The sequence below is a fragment of the Sipha flava genome, unplaced genomic scaffold (assembly GCF_003268045.1).
Source record: "Sipha flava isolate LNK unplaced genomic scaffold, YSA_version1 50_pilon_pilon, whole genome shotgun sequence".
NCBI classification, from domain to species: Eukaryota; Metazoa; Arthropoda; class Insecta; order Hemiptera; family Aphididae; genus Sipha; species Sipha flava.
In genome coordinates, this window is record NW_020273428.1 from 932,234 (window position 1) to 955,518 (window position 23,285).

A 23,285-nucleotide genomic window follows, 5' to 3' on the forward strand; every position below is an offset into this window, starting at 1 on the left:
TCTGAATGTCGTTCCTTTACCGCATATTGTGCGCAGTGTATACAAAATATTTCAATGAGTCAAATGGTTTCGAGATTACCTGCTATTCTAGTCCTTCAATGCCTGTTGATATGTACGTGCTCAACAATTGATAATAAAACTAATTGTAGCGCATAGAAATAACGATGAAAGAAAGATAACAGGGTGTTCAGGTTTGAAATAAAATAGAATGGTGCTTGAGAATAATTGGCGTAAAAAATACCGAATTTTTGTACAATGCGTAGTACAATTTATATCTAAAAACCCGAAAAATATTTTAATCAAAACATGTATGTAACAACTATCACAGTATAGTTGATCAAGATAAACTTTATATTGACTCAAGGAGAAAAAAATTATGTAATATTAATATAACTAGCGAAACTGGTCTTAATAATGCTGCAGTAGCAAAACGATTGGGATTCATTCAAGATTTTGAAATTTGTGACATAAATTGTATATATATTTATATACATTTATATATTTCTTAATTCGTGATATTTTAACACATCGGGATGAGCTGTTGCGATTAGGAGAAAATATTAAAAAAAAAACCTGTCAACGTTTATCGTGCGCACGAGTTAACTAATACACAGTTTTTTATTTTTGTCTTTGTGTATCATAATAACACGATTTATTACTTCAAGTGCTTAAACGTCCACGTCTTCTAGCCCGGTTTGAAATCTGAACGCAATCAATGTTCGTGACCGTGTACCAGCAATACTGTACCGTCATATGAACAGTACATATTATTGTAATGCACGCACGTGGATCACCAGCGCTTGATTTGCATTACGATTGGCTAAAATATATACAAAAAATATATTAAATATATATATATATATATATATATATATATATATAAGTATATTTATTGCAATAATAAACTGCAAGTAGTTGAGCACAACACTGTATATGATGTACACCACCAGTGCACTGCTACACTTATAACGTGTTCTCGCGTATCGGTTTAAACGGTATATTGCGCGTAACAGTTGAAAAACAAAATATTATCCTTTTGGGCGCGCAGCGATATAACGACGGCCTTCGCGAAACGTGTGCCAAATACCATAACTCGGTTAAAACGTTATCGAGTGCGTACGTCGTCGCGTGCATTCGAAGGACTCGGTCGTCATTCCGGGGGATAAGGCGCGGAAACTAATACACATAAATTGACTTGTAAACTTCGGTATCCGGTACACGTGGGGCACCCGTACTTAACGACTGGAGTTTGATACGCGCAGGACGCACGTCGACGTGGCGTCACCCGACGTATTCGTGTCATCTCGTATCGCAGTTGTGCAGTGTTTCGTGAAAGTATCCGTACTCGGAATGATGTTACACTAACGTCGTTAAATAATGCAGTGTACAGTCACAGGTTAACGTGTGCCACTTATACGCAGATCGCATTCGCGTCCATTGTTACGGTGCCGAAACGGCACTTGATACGGAAAAATCGCTTATGTACACGTGAGCACACTTTCAATTGAACTTCTTTTACCCGAGATCCCGTTCCACTCTGCACGGATTGCCAAGTCCGTACCGACGATTTTGGATTTCTGGGAGTCGGTGACGCGAACACAAGCGTATAATACCGACTGCATTGTTGTGCTCACGCGCGTCACTCGCAGCTATATTAGTCGTATATGTACACGCGTGTATGCTTGTTTACTGCGGTTTGGGATCGTGTTTCGTTTTCGTTAAACACGAGGTATGTGCATCGAACGCGACCTATAAAGTAGCAATGCTACATGGTAATCTGATAAAATAATATATGCTCTTCCCGCGACAGCGTACAGATGCCAAGGAATTAGTCGGCAGCCATCTCGTGTACATTATGCGTATTGTATTATTATTGTTTTCGATATTGTAGGAAGCTTGTGGCCGCCGCGATTAATTGTACCTGATTTCTCGTCATTGGAAATCGACCGTAATATGTGTATGATATATGCTGAAACAGTAGCTGCTGTTATACAGCGTATTAGACGAACTGAAAACAAATCGAATAATGACACAAGCAACGTAGTTGTGTATTTCTATCTGCACGGTAATCACCGTCGCATTATTTTTTTTATATTATAATCCCAGAACACGTTAACAAATATAATTATTGTATAACTTATTATGTTTCTCAACGATATGATAATGAAAAACAGCCGAATACAGTCTTTGTAGAATCATAATATAATTGAAAGAGGATAAAAATTTATTTCGAGTTATGTAATGAAATAGAATTTTAAAATGTTACGATAAAAAACCTTGTGATAATATATGTAGGTACATAAATTTTATCAAATAATCATCTAATTTTCTTATGGCTTCGAATAAAGAAGTATCCACGCCTTCGACAGACTCAACACATTGCTTAACAGTTTGTATTGATGACATTGTTTAGTACGTTGTTATCATATTTTAAGTTTTTTTCATTATGAATCTCTATTTGATATATTTTTGCTCCTGATTTCGTTATTAGTTAATATTTCATTAACCACAACATTATCATTGATTGTAGCATATGATTGAAAAGTGCTGTTGATCGATATTAAATTTATCTGCTACAATTTACCAATCATATTCATCATTGTTTTCTAAACTTATATCACCATCACGCTGTTCTTTATTAAAATAGAATCAAGCTTTTTTGAAGCAATTGACAATTGTATTTGGTTGTACATTACCATACATACTAACCAATACATAATAACTGTTATTGTGCATGCGCACAATAATCAGTTTCTATCTACTCGTTTACTCTTTATTATATAATACAGATATAACAAAAATAATAATAAATTTTGACAAAGCTATTACTCACAATGTTATATTCGAGTTAACAAGATTTATAATATATTGAGTTTTATGAGAATTTCTAAGGGAATGAGAAAAAAATCGAGTTGTCAAGTTTTTCGAGTTATCGAGGTTCAAGTTATCGCGACCCAACTGTAAACATTTTAATATTTTAAAATCGTATGTCCGAGGGTAGGAGGGTATCCCACTGTATCTCTGTTGCCTTATACAACTTGGTTTTTAAATGGTAGCCTTGAAAGATACAACCGGTTCAGGACAAACAAACAAATTACTTTCGGTTATTTTGGTTTTTTTTCTTCGCATGTATATTTTTATTATGCACACAAATAACACGATGTTTAGTAATAATACTCTATTAACAATCGGCAAGGTTTTGTGTCATAAGGTGGATTTTTATGGGTATTTATCGGTACAACAGTATGGTATAAAAAACCCGTTTTGGTCTAGTGTGTGGTATTTGGCCTGAGCGGCGATGGCGACGATCCCACGTGTTTTAGTTTTTGGTCGTGTTAAAAATGAAACCAATTGATATTCCGATTCGAGAGACAACGGATTAAATATTATGTTATAATATTGTGAAAATATTGTAATCGTTGCATTTGACTATGTATAAAATTATATTACACTATTCTCCGAGCGATGAATCGAGAAAATCAATAATGCGATTTTCCATTAGGTTGACAAACGATGTGGTGAAATGAACTTTGTACGAATGTCTTATATCAGATAGTTGTGCGACTATAAATGACTATAAATGTTGGCGGGATCGACGACGGCGTTACAAAAACCGTCGAACAGTGTCGGAATTCGGATTAAGATTATTGAACTATAAGATCACGATGTCCTAATATTTTCCGAAGGTCGTTATTAACTTTATGTATAAGCAGTGTTTATTATTAATATCGAACGTGCGCATTCGTAAATTCGTTGATATATTATATTTATAAATTGACCTCAATAAATTAGCATCATGAGACTGTTATTAATATTTATGTATACACGCATAACATGTGTAATCAAAAATTAGTACAATTTTGCATAATACCTCCTGACATTATTATATTATAACGTACAAACAAAATATGAAGAAAAAAAAACCTCAACGATTATGCGATCCATGAAGTAAGATACGTTTGTATTACTGTACGTACTAGAGCTCTTAAAACACGTGTCCCGGAATTCACGTGTACACGTGAAATACATGTTTATTCAAAATATATATCCATTTTTACAATGGTAAAATTAGTAATTTTATGCTATACACTTGAAGTTTTAATAAAATATTAATAGTACAGTATTAAGTTAAAAATATACGTTTTTATTTTGGATTTTACACGTGACACGTGACACGTGAATTCCGTGAATTCACGTGTATTAAGAGCTCTAGTACGTACCTACACAACATAGACCATAGGTATTATAATAACGAGTGTGTTTGTGTTTATTATAATTTTTAACAGTGCAAAATAAAATTATATTTGTGTAATGACGTCGTATATTATATTTTTATATTGGTCGATATTGCAATTAAATGAAGTTCGACAGCACTGTTAAAACCCCAATGGCTTAATATTGTTTTTTTCTTCCGTGGATTTACTTTTGTATTCGCAAAATCGTTACTGTATGATAATTAAAGTGGTGTTTTTTTTGCAACAAGCCAATTAGTTGCGAATATTATACGCGCGTACTTGCGTTGTTTATGTGAAGAACAAGTTGCTACCTACCAATTCTATCGTATCACATCCGTTATCCGTTTTTGTAGAAAAATCAGATTTTATTTTTATAACACTTTTCAGTAGCTCATATGATACATATCTTGTAGAACAATTGCTGTTATTAACTCACAATTTGTTATATTTGAATAATTTATGCGCGCTACATTATGTTAGCGAATTTAAAGCTCTGTATTAGCCTTTTAAAATTGTACTTTTCTTATTTAATAATTTATGATATTAACTTGATTTAAAAAAATCTTAAATTGATTCATTATTTATTCTCTCTAAAGTCTTAAAATTAAATTTTAAATCCAACATTTTTATTCAAAAACTCCTAAATCGCTTTAAAAAATCCTATTATGATGTAAGAAATTGTCACAAAATACGAAATTGACTTTAAAATTCCTACCAAAAGTACATGTGACGAATATGTGACAACACGAGAATGGCACCAAAAGATTTAAAAAATGATACAAAACACACTGAAATATTAGCTTTAATTATAATTATGTATGGCTATCGAGCGATCGTCGACCAATATAAAAATGTTATACAGGCGGTTCGCTATCGATAACTTATGATATGTGATATCCTTGTAATTTATACATATGTAAGTACGTGTACAAATATTGAAAGCTTTTCGCCAACGTCGTCCGTACACGCCAGTGCTGGTGAGAAGCACCTGGGACTATTAACATCGTAGTCGTTATCCGACACTATCGAAACAAATAGTTCTATGAAAACCACTTGTCATTGTTTGTAACTAATAGGAAATGCGTTTAGGATAATATCGTATATGTAATAATACGATAAAACCCGAGTAGTCATCGATTGACCTTACCCTTGTTGTTTGCACACATATTTACTACCGGATCGCATACGCCTGTGGTTTCGGTATAGTTGTAATAATAACAAATTATAATAACGTACTAATTGACGTGTCACTATTTGTATGTATGTATGTAATGTATGTATATAAGTCCACTAGTTAGACTATATCGCATAGCTAGGACGAACGTGTATCACCACTGCAGTTCTCGAATTTGAAAGTTGACCGAGTTTCGAGTCGGTTTGTACCTCGTTCGATGACTCGTGATTTCATGAAAACGCATTTGCGAAACGTTTACTCTTGTCCGACAAGAATGACTACATGATAATACGAGCGTAACGATCGATCGTTTGAGAGTAGTGTACGCATTCCGCTAATGTTTCCATAAGAATTTGGTGTTGGTGGCGTGTGTACTATCGATCGATGCTTTAAACACGTTTGTAATGAATTCACGAAAATAATTGTAATATAATGTTTTAGTATATTATTATATAATACTTATACAAACAACAATAATATACTTGTATGTCATAGTCTTCAGCGCTAAAATCAGAACAGTATCACATGTAAAATAGTGGACTTCGTAATATTGTACTAACGCAGCGTATTAAATCCCCGTCGGCCGAATAGCGGTTGTACGAACTCGTTGGGCTCATTATATTGTTGTGCCGCCTTTTTACCGAGTTTGATCGTTTTTCATTGCATTTAACAATGATCCGATGAGCTATTATTGTGTATAGTGTCGTCGCAACGGAGGTGTCGAAAAGTGAATCGGAATGGAATCGTTGTGGTACCGGATGTACTCTATATACCATTAACGCACCAGAGGTCGTCGACACACACTAGGAATCAGAGTATATATATATATATATATATATATATATATATATATATATATATATATATATTATCTAAAATTAATCTTAAACTTAAAAATCAAAATACATACGAGATAGATGGAATTTTAAGTTTGGATAAATTATATTAATGAAGATTGTATGAACGCTAGGCTTAAACTGAATATTACTGAGTACCGTTATACATTTTTCTTTCGCATCTAGATGTTGCGCAAACCTTGCTGACAATCGCGCTACGTGAAAAATTAATAACAATATACCTAAGTTAACTGAGGTTCGATAAATAATTGCGACTACATTACCTGAGTTGCCTTCGACTTGATTAACGTTAATTTTAAATATCCATATACATATACCCGTTGCACGGCGATATTATTTGTTCGTAAACATTATTGTCTGTAAATCAAACCGTACGTATGATTTCTTTACCGTCTCTTGTTATAATGCCCGTAATATCAAGTGTAGAATAATAAATAATTTTATAATGCTGTTTATAAGACTCATGCATACCTAATAACGCGGCGTCTTTGTTACGACTGAAATATTAACACGAAATTAACAATAATTTTACACTTTCCTAACATAGTACCTACGCGAAAAACTTAATCCATCTGAAATACTTAATTCGTAGTAGTTCTAATGTACAATATAATGATCAACGCAATGCATTTATACTAACAATGTGGATGACGTATGAAAATATATATAACATATCATAAAAGCAAAGAAACATATTATTGTTGTTTTCGAGAATATTATTTAATTGTAAGTGATATCAAACCATGCATAACGGATCAGAGTTTACCAACTATGTATAATTTTATGCAGTACTTACTTATATATTACACTTTTATGCACGATATACATTGATTAACTATTTGCATATAGATAATATACGTTTATTTCGTTTCCCTTGGTAAAATTATGTTCTGTTGACGGCATTGTAAAATGAAAAGCTCGTCATTTCATGAACTACCTGGTATCATTCGCGTTTTCTCGTATATCATGTTAGTGATTCATCCGTGTTATATTGAATTTGGTTTACGGCCGTGGGTGAAAAAATCCTTTCTTATATATTTTACAACCACTATTTTATACGGACGGTACCCGAGCAAAACATAATAAGCCATCAACCATTGTACAAATTTAAATAAATCAATAAAAAATATTGAAGTCTTAACACGTTTAATAGTCAGTACTATTCATAAAATACTAATAATATTAAGAGTAAGAGTCTGTGTCAAAAAAAAAAAAAGTTGCCTATAGAGACAAATAAATAAAATAAATTCTACCTGAAAGGAATGTGTCTCTCGTACTTACTACCAACTTGGACTTATCATAAAATCGAAGTTAATCAAATATTTTTAGTTTCAAGAACCTCCATGTTAGAATTACTAGTTGAAAAACAAATATCAGAAATAATGATGATTAATTTTCAATTTTAAATAATGCAAACACTTAATTTTTTTAGTCTTTTGAAAATAGGGTTCTAACCTTTAACCTGGTCATCGCTCATTATTATTGTGTTTGCGATGTTTACCATAAAGATTTTTCACTAGAAGATCACCGCAGGGTAAGATCATTTGTCCTCCTCTTGCATCGTTTTCACATCTTCAATGTTTGACAGAAATAAAGAATCGTTATTTTTTTTATAACTGAAGGACGTATATCAAACGTACGTGTCGAATTAGTAAATATAGACATGCATTTGATGGTGCCTGTCGACGTCGTAGGATGCAACAGCTGTATATATATTGTATAATATTCTGCACAGACCAGCAGTTAGAACATAATATAGTATAGTAGACGCGTGTACTGCATATCACTGCAATAAACGTTTCCTACACCAGGAGAAATGTAAAATATATAGGGTCTGTCATGTTACACATTGTATATTATTATAATATTATATATGCGTTTTGTAAAACTGTTCTATGTACCCGATATTATAATAACGTGCACACGGTTGCGTCCACTCGGGAAGACGCATACTAAAATGTACACTGTACACACGTGTGCACATACAATATTATCAAGGTAAACGAGAACACCTCCGGTCGCACTCAGCCAAATCCAATGAGTCTCAAATTTTTTATTTACCTGTGGTTCAATATTGCATATTTAATATTATAATCAAGGCAGGTCATTGTCGAGTTAAAAAGGTAAAGTCAAGTTAAGTGGTTGAGTTATTTTAAACTATAGTATGGTTACTAAACGAGTTAATTTTTTTTCTGTGATATGCATGTAATAATCAGTTTTTTAACTGTATAGTTATGTTTTTAAATTATTTTTATAAATACTATACATTTTTATAAACTATTGTTTTCAATAAAAATAATGGAAAATATAATATTTTGAAAGTGTTAAATACACTACTTCTGGATTTCAATAAAGGATATAAATAACATACTTGAATATATTTTTCTATTAAACTTGTAACTTTTACAAATTAATTAAAACTTTAATAAAAAATAATTTTTAACATTAAACTTCTTATACATTTTTTTTAGATTAACACTTAATAAGTTAAACATTCCGCGTTCGCGCTTTTCAACTTATCGCGAAGAAAAACAACTATAATTACTGTAAATAATAAAATACGTGAGTTTTTTAGTCAAAAAATTATTAGTTTCACCAAATATCTGACGTTTTTAAAATGTGCAATAAAACAATTTTATACTATATGCAGTAGCACACAAAACAAGGTTTGCCATATCATCAACTGCATTGTGTTTGTTTTATATACAATGTATAATTAAACCTAGTCATTCATTTTTTCTCTCTTCGTAATTATAATAATTTAATAAAACGCTACCCTAGAAACTAACAGACATCCAACGGACCATTTTTCGATGATGACCCGGATAAATTTTCAACTTTTCGTCATCTCGTAGATTGTGTAAACTTTGAATATTCAAACATCGTGTGCTGTATATAATATGGTATTGTCAACATAGCGCGCCATAAAGGGATCGCGAGATTATGGATATAATGCCGTGAAGTTTCCTTAAATACATTAAAACTTATATTCTCGTTTAGCCTTTTGTACATACGTATGGAACACACTAATACTTCCCTTCCCCGAAGCACTTAATTTTTTACTTAATTCTCCGTTCTACCGTAAAACCACATACCACCAACATTTCCGTTTTTCTTTCTCTCTCTTTCTCTGTATTCAAACTCAAATCGAAACGTATTCATTCTTTTATTCGCGAATTGGGGCCAAGTCCTATTTATAAATCCATGTATACATATAATACAAATAGGTGACATAATGCATGGCTAACGTGCGCAATCATATTCGAAACGCGTACAATACTGTCTGAAGAATTATTATTATAGCTGTATAGGCATGTACGAATCTATTATGAGTTCCGGTACGGTAGCTTTAGACAATATATAATATATATTTACGAAGATTTTTTTCTGCACTAATGTTATTAAGCCTCAGCTATGTGTCTAGACCACTGTTTTTGCAAAAAGATTTCGACAATACAACCGTCGTTGATGAATTACTATACAATATTATGTATTAATCGTTATGGAATTTTGTCTTACGTGAACCTGCTGTATACACAGATCCATAATAATAAATATACAAGTATTTTAACGATAGAGATTTTTAAAAACGATTTCTTCGTATTTCTTGTTCTTCACACAGATATAAATATTGTATTTTTGACGAACATCGAACTTTGCGATAATTCAGCTTATTCATTATCGAAAGCACTTTAATATTATATTACCTAAATATGTAGGTATACTTGACCATATCAGTCATATATATCATTAAAATATATTTAAACGAATACGATTTTATCATAATTTAATGTTTTCTTAAAATTAATTTATTTTAAAGTTTCCCCGTTTTAATGTCTTTACACACATAATCACTCACATGCTCTGTCTGGCAGCTTAAAAATATATGAAGAACGTACGATAAGAGGATATTGATCACTCAATCCGCACGTACTATTTATTCTCGATTCGGAATTACCGGACATTTCCATAAGAAGTCGTCAATCAAATGTAGGTAACGACTGCAATGAGATTACGAACATTTCCGACGCGTTAATCATTCGCAAAATCAGCTGCGTTACGTATATAACACTATAATATAGTCTGTTATAGACTTTCACGTATTGTAATATAATAGAATGAAATAACCACCGCCAGCTTCACATGCGTCTCCGCCGTGGGCGTAAATTGATCTCACAGCTATTCCTTAGGCATAAGAGGAGGGGAGGTATAGGGGATCCTAGTTGGTTTTCGGTTTAACGAATGATAATAATAATAATAATGAAATACACGTATACAAAAATGATCTTAATGCGGTTGGGTCACCACCACACACGACCGTTGCCTAAGGGCACCTGGGAGTTCACGGTCGTCGCCGAATTATAGACATATATTCATGATATAAATATAAATAGTATTTATGTACCTACGCTTGATTTTTTTGATTTTTCTTTGAACGATCGCCCCGAGGACTGAATTCCGTGGAAAAAAATCGTCGGGTGGCCGCATTTTACTATACACATACTGTTGCTACTGCGTTTCGAGGGATCGACTTGCATTAAATATATAATATTTTTATTCATATGTTGTATGTAAGCGATCATGGGTAAGGCCCGATACGAACCCATTACTACTACTTTCACCTTGACGCGTACGCTACTGCTCGCACGCGCGTTTATCACCGAATCCGCGGTATACGGGGTTTTATAACCTAGGGCAGTGTTTGCCAACATTTATAATAAGGCGGCTCATAAATATCCATTGTGTTGGGTAAGGGACACGCTTAAGAAAAAAAACCTACTATGCTTTAATATAATTATATAATTAATCGTTTTATCATTTATTATTTATTATGTACTTAAACGCAATACTGCAAAACCGAATTGTTATACTTATATATATTATATTTCGATAGCTGGGATATTTTTCTTCGCGTTGGAACAGCGATCTATAGTTTGAAAAAACGCTGACCTATCATCAATTAACGAACAGGATTTTTGTGGACTCTGACGGTTATTATTTACGTGCGTACATTTGCATTAGCGAAACTCGAAATAATAAGAAGCTCGTTAAAACTAAAAGTGTAATTTTTCGCATTAAACTAATACATATTTTATGTTGATAAAGTCATTAAAAGTGTTTCGGACCACGGGAAATTTTAAAACAAACCCCTATGGAAATCAGTTACCGACCCCGTCTACAATTCAGGTATACCCGAGTACAAGGCAAAGTACGTGTTATTATAATACATAACGCTACTGCGATTGGTCACGTATACGAAACGATTAACCCGTCTAGACGTAGTGCGCACGCGTGCGTGGTAGAACGTATGATAATATAATATTACGTGTGTACAATGCACGCGCACCTGCAGTGTACTGTACCGCATTTCTATTATTATTTTTTATTATTGATGTTATTATTTCAGTATAATATTACAATACGCTGTGCACTGCGTACGCGGTTAGGTGGTGGCGGGAAATCTGAGGGAACAAACGTTTAACGAGGAAAACGGCGGGTGAACGTGTTGATCCGTCGTGGGTGTGATGAAATTTTTCCACCATCGACGACCTCCGTCGGCAACAAGGAAAAATGCTAATGACAGCGTTAACGCGTTCGACCGATTTGGCTCATGGAGGTCGCTGAGTCGCGGTCCGCTGAGCAATCCAACACCGTAAAGTGTCGTACAATGATTTTTTTCTGATCAAATTTTCCGACTTCAATGCACAGAACAGTATACAATTCATATGTGATGCGTTTTACCTATTCGAAAACGTACCTAAAATCGAAATAAATATTGAGCGTACAGTATTTTTTTTTTTCCATAATGCAATCCGGGCCTGCGTGGGGACATAATATAGTACTCAGCTAAGTTATTGTGTCCAGTGCATTTTCGTGGGATGGTTCTGTCGTCCGATTTAATTATAATCTCCATTGCAAGCGTGCACGAACGGAAAGTTGCCAACACTTTTTACGTTTAACATATTATCATTTTAGCCGTAATTTTTCGGAGACCCATAATGTTGCAAAATTATTTGTATATTCACCCTGTGCTTGGCCGAGGGATCAAGAACTCTTCTCTATATTGTAGGCTGGTTAGTTGCCAGCTGCGTCCCTCGGAAACTTTGTCCCTTGAACAGCATTTAAGCCAACGAGTGCGCGTGTTGTGTGTTTTAATGTTGTTTAATGTATTATGTACATTATGTATGGAATTAAATAGTTTGATAATTAAGCGCGAGCTACTGCTACAACAATCGGCAGGAAATAACTAATAAACCTAGTTTGATTTCAAGATATTTAACTGATTTACATTATCGTTATTATTATTATTATTACACCGAAAAGTTAATGTCTAGTTAAACGAAACACCGGTCACGGGTGGTACCTGACAGAATAATACAATATTTTTAATAAAATACCGAGAGTTGATTTATTTCAATTTTAATAATATATTTTATTATATTTTATCGTAAAATCAGATTTTTTTCTAACTTCGCGTATACGTGTTGTTTTTAAATAATTACTTAATTGGCTTTAACTTATTATACTTCGTGTTTTCGCTGACTGCAATGTAATTATTTTATCGTTTATACATTATTCATTATATTATCATCATAGGGCTGTTGAAAACATAAATTTATAGACCATTAAAATCGTATTTATTAGTTTCGTTTGAATTATTATAGAGTACATATACAGAGTACATCGTAATATATTTAATGATTTATGATTTTTCAAAAGTGTTCTGTAAATTATCGTAAACAATCACTTTCAAGTGCGATGTATATTAATCGTAAAATAGAAATTTTTCATCTAGCTTGTTATCATGAATTTATTATAATTCAATATCCGTTGGTTTCTGTCACCGAGGTGAATTCAACCTTGTGACACAAATAAGGAGAGAATATCTTTATTATTGTGTATGCATATACTTTTGTGTTGTGAAACACTATAGGTACATAATTGCACTGGGCTGTCGCCGTCCTCTAAGCCATAAATTATTTTGACAAATTATTGAAATTCACCAGTCTCAGATTCGTAAATGTATTTATTATACAGTCTTTTCACAGAGATGATGACACCAGACATTTTCTAGTACGTCTAGAATCTAAAGAATCGCATTATGATAAACACTGAACTATAGTTGGTCATTAGCAACACGCTATATAATATTATGTGCCAATTGGATCCAGGCTCAAACTTCAACTGGCACTTTAAACCGTTGTGCTTATATTATACAAAAAACGAAGTTTCGACCTAGTTTAAAATGAAATTAAAACAAAAATTAAGACCAATATCCTATTCTAGTTCTTAAAAATAAGTTAATAATCTAATGTTTTTTTTTTTTTTAATCGTTTAAATAAATTATACACGTCGTTGTAAAAAACTTTAGAGTGAAATATAAATCATATTTATGAAATGTTAAAACCAACATAAACGTTACAGGTGTAATAGAACAAGGTCGTGGGAAAAAGTATTTTAATATGTATTTTTTCGAACATTGGAAATTAGAAATATGATAAATCGAGATTTTATATTGTTTGATTGAGTTTATGATATTGGAAAGAAATCGCAGTTCATTATTCGAATCGTGGTTCAGTGATGTATGAAAAGTAGTTATTTGTCCATTTACAAATCGTGATGAAAAGTATACTCGTACAACGATCAAAACGTCTGTTGTTTTGTACCTTATCGAAACGTGTATGGACAGCTTTCTATTCAGGTTTGATTATTTGTTGACCATCCAATAATAATTTTAAGTTTAGTCCCATACTATTAAATGTATACCAATATTTAGGAAATCAAATCACGTGTTAGTGACAATTAATATTTTACGCCCAAATTAGTGTTTCTTAACTTCCTATCAATGATGATTTAACTAAGTAATCAAGTAAATTAATAATAGAAACTGGTATAAGTTTTATAATTCAATGTGTCGATAAAATTATATATGTTTAGGTATATTATTATTTTATGCCCACTCTACTGGTCACTTAACCAACAAAAACGTGTCCTTTGATATATGGGTATCTACTTATACACGTTACAGAAGTAACATGAGAATGATAACAAATCAGTGGTATTTAAATCAAGTTAAATTCATGTTAGTTATGTTATTTATATATGGTACAGTAGAGTTTGTATATACATGAAGTAATTCAATGTCACAATAATTATAGTACGGTAATTTATATACTGATATTGATAGAATAACGTTTTGTAAGTTACAAAGGATCCATGTATTTTTAAATATTATAATTTATTTATTACCAGATTTTTAACCGATCGATGAGTCAGTTTGACGTTAAATTTTACAAATAATAATTTCGTATTTAATTTCTAGTAAATTATAAAATCAACGTAGTTCGTTGAAGTTTATTTCAAACGAATCTTTGAATCATGACAGTTGTGTACCTGATTTTCAAAATCGTATAAATGCCACGTTGACTTTTTTTTCATACTCGTCATAACGGTTGAGAATTTATAATCATGTTTACACAATATGAATAGTGCAAAGGTACTATAAATGCGTATTTATAGTAGTATATTTATAGTAGTGGTTATACGTACCCTTCTTAAGAAACTGGCCAAAGGTAAAAAAATACTTTTTCACCTCGTAAAAGTTTCTCTTTCCTCTTTATAGTCCACAATATATATGTACTCTTTTAGATAAGCGAGCCGCGCCTTTCACTGTTTCTATGCGAAGCCTGTGCATATATCACTGTTATTAACGTAAAAACCTTACGTATAACACTCATATTACAAAGTTCTGTAAAAATGTCCTGTTTTTTAAGTTCTACGGTACGTTGTAGGCCGGCAAAATGTTCATATAGGATTCTCATTATTTCTTTGTCTTTTTCCGTTCGGAATTTACAAGATATCAACGTAAAGTAATATTTGAAGACCAACTGTAAAGCAATAACAATACTGAAATACATCATAAGGGTATTCTACTTATGGTTTTATCGTTGTAATACAATGAAATGTGTATTTTTAGACAAATTATAGCGATAAGTCTTATGAAACGTGTTGATTTTTATTATTTTTTCACTCGTATAAATTATAATATTTTAATTTTGTGCGAACAGTATTGTTTGCTCTTGTTCACCTATTCGTTGTGTTCCGAGAAGTGTTTTAATTGGTTTGATTTCCGTCCGAAGGACGCGTTCTTAACGGGAAATAAAACAACGAATTAGGCAGACAATAATGATTGCGAACGCGCGCGACTATAGCCGAAGAAAAATCGGAATGATATTGACCTCGAACATGTGTTTTCCGCGCAGGTGTGACATGGTAATTGCGTCTGCGGAAATCTGACTGGTCACGGGGAGAACCACGCGGATATGTCGTCGACCAGCGGCGGTGACACTACGCTCGAACCAGACAATTCGGTAACCACCGTGTACAACGGTGACAGAACCGCTGCCGGGACAGGCCACCGCGTGTCGCCACCTTCCTCTTCGTACGCCGACAGCGGTCTAGATATGTCCAACACAGAATCGTCCGCCGGTGACGCTAAACTCATCATAGACGTGCCCGACTTTTCCAAAGGTGAAAACACTTTTTTTTTTTTTTAATTTTTTATTTATTTTTTTTCTTCGTTTGAAAGAATTGTTTACATTCCGCGTTAGATATCGTATGAAACCGTAAGTACAGTTTATGCATAAGTGATTTATATATTTTACGTTAATATCTTCTGGACGATAAACTAAACGGCACCTTGAAATTCAATTCAATTGTTCGATATCATTATTTGTTTATGTTTTGAGTAGATATCTAGAACAGTTACGTTTGAGACGACATTAGATATTTATTTGGAGATAAACGGAGAGCGCATTATTGATGAGAGTATTTGGATGGTTTGGTAGTCTAAAGCGGAATCTTTCGGAACGATTTTTGGCGATTGTTCAGTGATTGTGGGTAGTTGGAAATCTTTGCGCAAGGATTTGTTCGTAACAAATCATGTGCTCCATTTATGATTACTTATAGTTCTATTATTATACCTAATATTATATTTTAATTCGTAATAATAATTACTATATCCGTAATATTAATTTATTGTATTTTATGAATTATTCTAATTATTTGTTCGAGGTTATAATAATAACAATATGAATATAACCAACTTCATCAAAATATTAATTTAAAGTGCAAATGTAATTTATTAGAATTTTGTTTTCTATAGAAATGGAAACTCCTCGGACTGGCATTGACAATCCGAGCTTTGAGACTGATAAAACTGACGTACCTAAACCACTAACTAACGGGCATAATGGTACTGTTAATCAAGAAAATGGTAGGCTTGAAAAGGATAAAATGGCTGAAGCTGTGAATTTAGAATTAATCAACATGAAACCGTTTGCTAAAAGTGTCAACGGTACGGGAAATGGTGTTCCTACAAAGAAGAAAGAAACCGGTGTTAATATGAATGATACGTACGACGATTATTTCATCCCTGTGAACGAACATAAAAAATACATGAGGTTTGTGTTTTGACTTGTGACGTAATATCGTGAAAATTGAATTTAAATTTAAATTAACCGTTTTTTTCCCGCAATTATTTTAACATATATATTTTCAGGGGTGGAGAAAAGCTGTATGTAACCAAAGACAAACGTGATATGAATCAATCCAGAAAACCATTCATGTGTTGGGTATTCGGCTTAGTTTTATTGGGTGCTGCTGTTATAATTGCGATTTTAGCTTCAAGTGAGTAGAATCAATTTTAAATTTTTATTATTATTACAGTCATTATCTTATATAAACTTGTGTATTATTTGTATTAATTTCTTAAATTGTTTATTGTATTATGTTTAAACTATTATATAGGACTCAGTTTTTTAAGAAAGATAAATAAATATATAAATAAATAAATTGTAAAACGTCAGGCTCTGATTGCGTAAATTTTGCAGCTGGTTTTATTTTCAATAATGATGCAGCAGTGGAAAGTCGAAATTTTGGGGAAAATGAAAAACTAGCTGGGTTTGGTACTCACCATGCTCACCCTTCCTCGGTTAGCCCGCCACCTAGTGTAGATAATTCAGGTCCGTTCAACCCACCGACTACCGACATGTCGGGGGTATTTGTACCCAGAACCTTACAAGGAGAGATTGTTATCGACAATATGGAATTTACACCAGGAATGTCCAATAAATCGTCTGCAGAATTTCAGACATTAGCTAGTTCAATAGAGAGTGAAGTAATATATTTTATTTAATACAAACTACGATACGATATCGTACAATTGTTCAATGATAAAATATGTTTTCAGCTCAAAACAGCTATATTTAAAGAACAAACATTAAATGGTGCTTCGGATGGAATACATGTGAAAGTCATTGAATTTTCGTTAGTATTAATAACTATTATTAATTGAAAATGTATAATATAAATGTATGATTACGTTATAGTTCCGGAAGTGTTGTCGCCAAGTATAGAGTAGGCTGGGAGTATAAAGATGATAGCGAACCACAGGATCTTATTGATGCCGCAACTCTTAAAGCTCGATTAGATTCTTATTTACGAGAATATAATGGATTTTTATACAATTATAGAATTCCAATCCATAGACTGCGTTCAGACCGTAAGTATAAATTCATACTAACTGTGTAACAAATATTATAATTGCACCATTATTTTTATAGCTATTATGGATAAATGTAAAACCGAAAACGGAAAATGTTCCCATTACTGTTCTTATGATTACATAAGCTTAGATTTTGTATGTTCATGTCCGCCTGAACTTACCATAAGTGAGAATATGAAAGACTGCAAACGGATCGGTAAGTGTATATGAATCAAAACTTAGTCAAACTTTATTATTTATTTATTTTTAATTTAGATGATACTCATGCAATGGATGATGTTATGATAACTAAAAGTGACGATGAAAATATTGATGAAAAACCATTTGATTATTTTTCTGAGAATGAGCATAGTTCAGTACCAACACCAAATTCGGAACCAGAACCAAGTTCAGAACCTGATTCAAAATCTGAACCAGAACCAAATTCAGACTCTGAACCAAAATCTGAACCAGAACCCAGTTCGGAACCTAAATCAAAATCTGAACCGGAACCCAGTTCAGAACCTGAATCAAAATCTGAACCGGAACCAAGTCCAGAACCTGAATCAAAATCCGAACCAGAACCCAGTTCAGAACCTGAAGTAAAAGCAGAACCAGTGCCTAATTCAGAAACAGAAGTTCAAGCAGAACATGAAGCAAACTCTGAAACAGCATTTAATCCAATTCCGGTTAAGACTGAACAAGAATCTATTTCAGAACCAGTGCCTAGTTCAGAACCTGCGTCTAAAGTAGAACCTGAACCTAGTTCAGAACCTGCGCCTAAGACGGAAACAGAACCTATTTCAGAACCTGGGCCTAAGGTGGAACCAGAACCTGTGTCTAAGACGGAACCTGAACCTAGTTCGGATCTTACGTCTAAATTGGAACCTGAACCTAGTTCAGAACCTGCATCTAAGGCGGAACCTGAACCTAGTTCAGAACCTGCCTCCAAGGCGGAACCTGTACCTAGTTCAGAACCTACGTCTAAGGATCCATTTGAACATATCTCGGAACCTACAACTAAGGAGGAACCTGAACCTAGTTCAGAACCTGCATCTAAAGTGGAACCAGAATCTACTTCAGAACCAGCGACTAAGGCAGAACCTGAACCAAGTTCAGAACCTGAAGTTAAGCCAAGTTTAGAATCTCATAGACCAGAACCAGAACCTAGTTCAGAACCAAATTCTAAATCAAGTACAATGGAAATGTATGAATCTTTGTCAGATGTTGATATAAGCTCTGAATTTGATACTTCTGATCAAAATAACAAAGCACCAGTTGACACTTCCTCAGAAAAATCAATTTTGAATATAGATCAAACTGATAGAGAAGCAAAATCACATTCAGAAGAAGTTTTTAATCATGAAATTAAACCTGAAATCACTTACACTGTATCAACTGAGTCTGAGTTCGAAACTAAGACTGAAGTGTCCGTAAAAGACTCTAAACCGAAGGAGTCTAATGAATTTGCATTGGTTGATGTTGATTTAAATGTTCCAGAACAATCTTCTACGTTACCATCAATAACTGAAAACTGGTTAATAACTACACAATCTAGTAACATTCAAGGTGTACCAAAATTACCAAGTGATTTAGAAGTGACAGATAAAGAAAATGGAGATGTAGAAAAAGAAATGGAAATCGAAAATGCTACTTCTTTAAACCCTGAACAAACCGAATTCAAATCCGAATCTAGCACTATTATGGGTATTGTACAAACTGAATTAAAATCTGAAAATAAATCTGTGGATCCAATATCAGAATCTAACATTAAAATGTCATCAGAATTCACAACTACATTGCCTGGACAATCTACTTTCGATAACTTCAAAGATGTACCTAGTATGGTCACTGAAGCAACAATAGATGCAAGTTCAAGTAGTATAGAAGATATGAGTTCTTCTACTAAAGGATTAGATAATATATCGGTAGAACATGTTACGGAATTTATGGATATAACCACTATGCTTTCAATAATAGAACAAATGCCGATTAAAAAACAAGAAGAACCTCAAAATTCAGAAGATTTAATTAAATTATCAGGTAAAAAACATTCTGACGATTTGTCATCTTTAGACAAAATTAACATACCTGACCCAACTAAAAAGTTACAGTCATTAACATCATTAGAAGAACAGATCATTAATTTACCCTTTACTGATGTTACATCATCGACACCTAGCAATATCGATAATTTAAATGAAAATGTTTCTATTGACCAGCACGAATCATTAGATCAAATTAGAACAAGTGTTGGTGAACAAAACATCGCAGATATTGTTGGTGAAGATGAAAAGACAAGTGTTTTAGATTTATACCAGAAACCTGAATTGAAAAAAAAAGAAAAGAAAACGTCCAAAAATCCTGATTTGTACGTAACTGATACAGGATATACAAAAAGGAATAAAACAAAAACAGAAAAAGAAAATAAAAAAAATAATAAACCTGATTTCATGGATGTTATGCCAGGGATGATGAATTTAGATAAATGTGAAGAAGGCCAGTTCCAGTGTGTAAACAGCACGACCAAAGATGGATCATATTGTATAAAAATATCGTCAAAATGTGATACAAACAAAGATTGCATTGATAATTCCGATGAATACGATTGTGTAGAAAACGCATGCTCAGGAAATTTCCTGGTAATAATTTATTACAATATATTGTTCATATTATTTTAATTATATGTCAGCACTTATTTATATTATTGTATTGATTAGTGCAAAAGTGGAGAATGTTTACAAAGAAATTTGGTTTGCAATAACATTATGGATTGTGAAGACGGAAGCGACGAGCAGTCTTGTGGTTAGTATTTTTACATTATACATAATAATTGGATATTGAACAATGTTAATTTGTCAAGTCTTAATATCATTAAACTATAACTTATTTGATGTAATGACGTTTGTTTCATTTACATATGTTAGATTTATGGAAATGTGGCGATGATGAGAAACAATGCTCCAATGGTCAATGTTTACCTGCGTCCTATTTCTGCGATGGCAAAGCTGATTGTATCGATCATTCTGATGAACTTCAATGCAATAGTAATATATTTATTTCATGAATACCAATAAGATATCGCCATCACGTTTTACGAAAACTTGCTTGTCTTTCCAGGTACTTGTGACGGCTATCGATGTGCCGACGGTTACTGCATATCGAGTGCATTGCAGTGCAATGGTGTAAATGATTGCACTAGCGGCGAGGATGAACAAAACTGTGGTACGTTTATATAGAAATAGGTTTACTGTAATGAACTGATTCGAGTGCAAACACATTGCAAATTTCATGTTATAACACTGATTTGTGTGTTAAGTATACCGTGTTTTAATCTTAAAAATAAAGCTGAAATATCGTAACGTTTGGAATTTAACCGAAGACTTTCTCACAAAATATCGATATCATTTTATGGTTTAAGTAATAAAACAGAAAACATTAACTTGATCATGAAATTAATCTTTACAAATTTAACATTTGCATGGGTTCGTTTCAGAATGTGGTATCGACGAATTTAAGTGCAATACGAGTTCACAATGTATACCAAAAGCACAAAGGTGTGACAGCATAGCGCAATGCGTAGATAGGAGTGATGAATGGCAATGTGTTCAATTGGATGGCACTCAACTTCTCGCAAAGTATGAATGCGGCGGTTTTGAATTCATCATTTCGTTACCTGTTCATGTAAAATGTATTAACTTTTATACATACTTTTTTATTTACTAAACAGAAGGGAAGGCGAAACCGCTTTGAAAGTATGTAGCACTAACTGGTCAAACCAATGGAGTGACTTGGTGTGTCAGAGTCTCGGTTTTACCGATACAAAGTCAACCAATTTTAGACCAAACGAACCAGCTGAAAACGTTGAAATCAACTATCTCAAGTTAAAAGATAATTCGACTTTGAACAGTTCTAAAAGTTTGACGGCGTTCCTTGAGCCAACTAACGCCCAGTGCGAGACGGTTGAGATAAAATGTTCTTCTAAACACCGTAAGACTTGAAATTTTATACTTAAGTTTTCGGAAAAATTGTTTTCACATTGTTTTCAATAGTTTGTGGAGATTTCGGTGGTAAAGATCCGCTATCGATGGAAATGTGGCCATCCGTTGTCTACTTGCATAACACCAAAACCCACAAGTCCTGTACGTCCAGTCTGGTAAAACGTAATTGGTTGTTATCGTCGTACAGTTGCTTGCATTCCATGTAAGTTATTTTAACGCCAAAAACGAACCACTGCCCGCGGTGGTAATTATTTTTCGTTAAATTAATTTGCATTATTATAATTATTATTTTAGTGACGAGTCGCTATCTGCCGATCAATGGGAAGCGGTATCGAGCAAAACTCGCGTAGTCAACGAGTCGAGTTTGACCAAAAGATCCGTGTCCAGGATAATCATTCATCCTGGAGTTAAATTCGAAAAAATACGTTATTTGAACGATACAGTTTTGATTCAACTCAGTGCACCATACGACTTATCGGACGAAGTCAATACCATTTGTCTACCCGAGCAAATTGTCGACAACAAGCAACCGTGCGTCATAGCCAGTTGGTCTTACGAGACACCGGGAGGTAAATTCGATAATTGATTTTTGATAATTTTATATTACGGTGTAATGTAATTGCATTAATTTAAATATTTTGAGTTTATATGGTTTTCTTCCTTTATCGTCCATTAGTAGATTGTAATAAAAATCATGTCGGTTTTTTATGATTACAGTTTTCAAACAGTTTTCACGCTCTTTGTCCGAACCGTTAATGCAAACGGATGTATGCAACTCGACAAAAAACTTTAATGGTCTTCTAACAGAACGAGATATTTGTGTTGCTCCGGGAGAAATAGAAACCACCAATGTAAGTGTTATTCATAAGCAATTAGCGATACACGTGTACAGCTTTTTTAAAAACGGAAAAACTCCAATTGTGTATGTAAATATGCTTTAAACGGCGGTAGGTTAGCTTTACACATAAACAGTAAAAATTTATTAATAAAAGAAAAAATTGAAATAAATGATAAAAATTTTATGTAAGAATTTTAAATCACGAAGAAACATTTCACAACACATACAACCCTATATATGATATAGATTCTGAAAATAAACTATTGAATAATTTATGATAAACGTTGGTTATTTCCAAATATTAAATTAAGCATTTTTCTTCATAGTCCATAATAAAGTATGTGTATACATAATATCCACGAAGCAATCAATAAAATATTTGTTCTATGTAATTTTCGAATATATAAGATTGAAACAGTTTGATGTAAAATGTATGCGTATGCTTTTTGATCATTATGCAGAATCGTTTGAATATCTGTAAAAAAAAATTGTTTTGATATATTGGACTTGTTAAATATATCGTATAATTAAATTGATCGAACACTGAAGCATTTATGAATTCCGTTTCGATTGAAATCTTAAAGTTAGACATTGAATTGTTATTTAATTAAAGATGTGCATATTCAGTATTATAG

The 23,285-nt window shown here is 33.0% G+C and overlaps 1 protein-coding gene across 1 annotated transcript in view; it reads left to right on the forward strand.

Moving 5' to 3' along the window:
- LOC112690597 overlaps positions 1-23,285 on the forward strand; it is a 63,100-nt gene that overhangs the window by 36,240 nt on the left and 3,575 nt on the right. Inside the window, exons 3-18 of the mRNA XM_025564645.1 lie at positions 15,530-15,797; positions 16,432-16,729; positions 16,828-16,955; positions 17,159-17,445; positions 17,518-17,594; positions 17,657-17,829; positions 17,891-18,028; positions 18,088-20,453; positions 20,532-20,616; positions 20,739-20,858; positions 20,932-21,036; positions 21,308-21,449; positions 21,542-21,801; positions 21,864-22,014; positions 22,107-22,381; positions 22,530-22,663. Coding sequence (XP_025420430.1) covers positions 15,590-15,797; positions 16,432-16,729; positions 16,828-16,955; positions 17,159-17,445; positions 17,518-17,594; positions 17,657-17,829; positions 17,891-18,028; positions 18,088-20,453; positions 20,532-20,616; positions 20,739-20,858; positions 20,932-21,036; positions 21,308-21,449; positions 21,542-21,801; positions 21,864-22,014; positions 22,107-22,381; positions 22,530-22,663 — 4,947 coding nt within the window. The 5' untranslated portion in view covers positions 15,530-15,589. The remainder of the gene's footprint in view (positions 1-15,529; positions 15,798-16,431; positions 16,730-16,827; positions 16,956-17,158; positions 17,446-17,517; positions 17,595-17,656; positions 17,830-17,890; positions 18,029-18,087; positions 20,454-20,531; positions 20,617-20,738; positions 20,859-20,931; positions 21,037-21,307; positions 21,450-21,541; positions 21,802-21,863; positions 22,015-22,106; positions 22,382-22,529; positions 22,664-23,285) is intronic.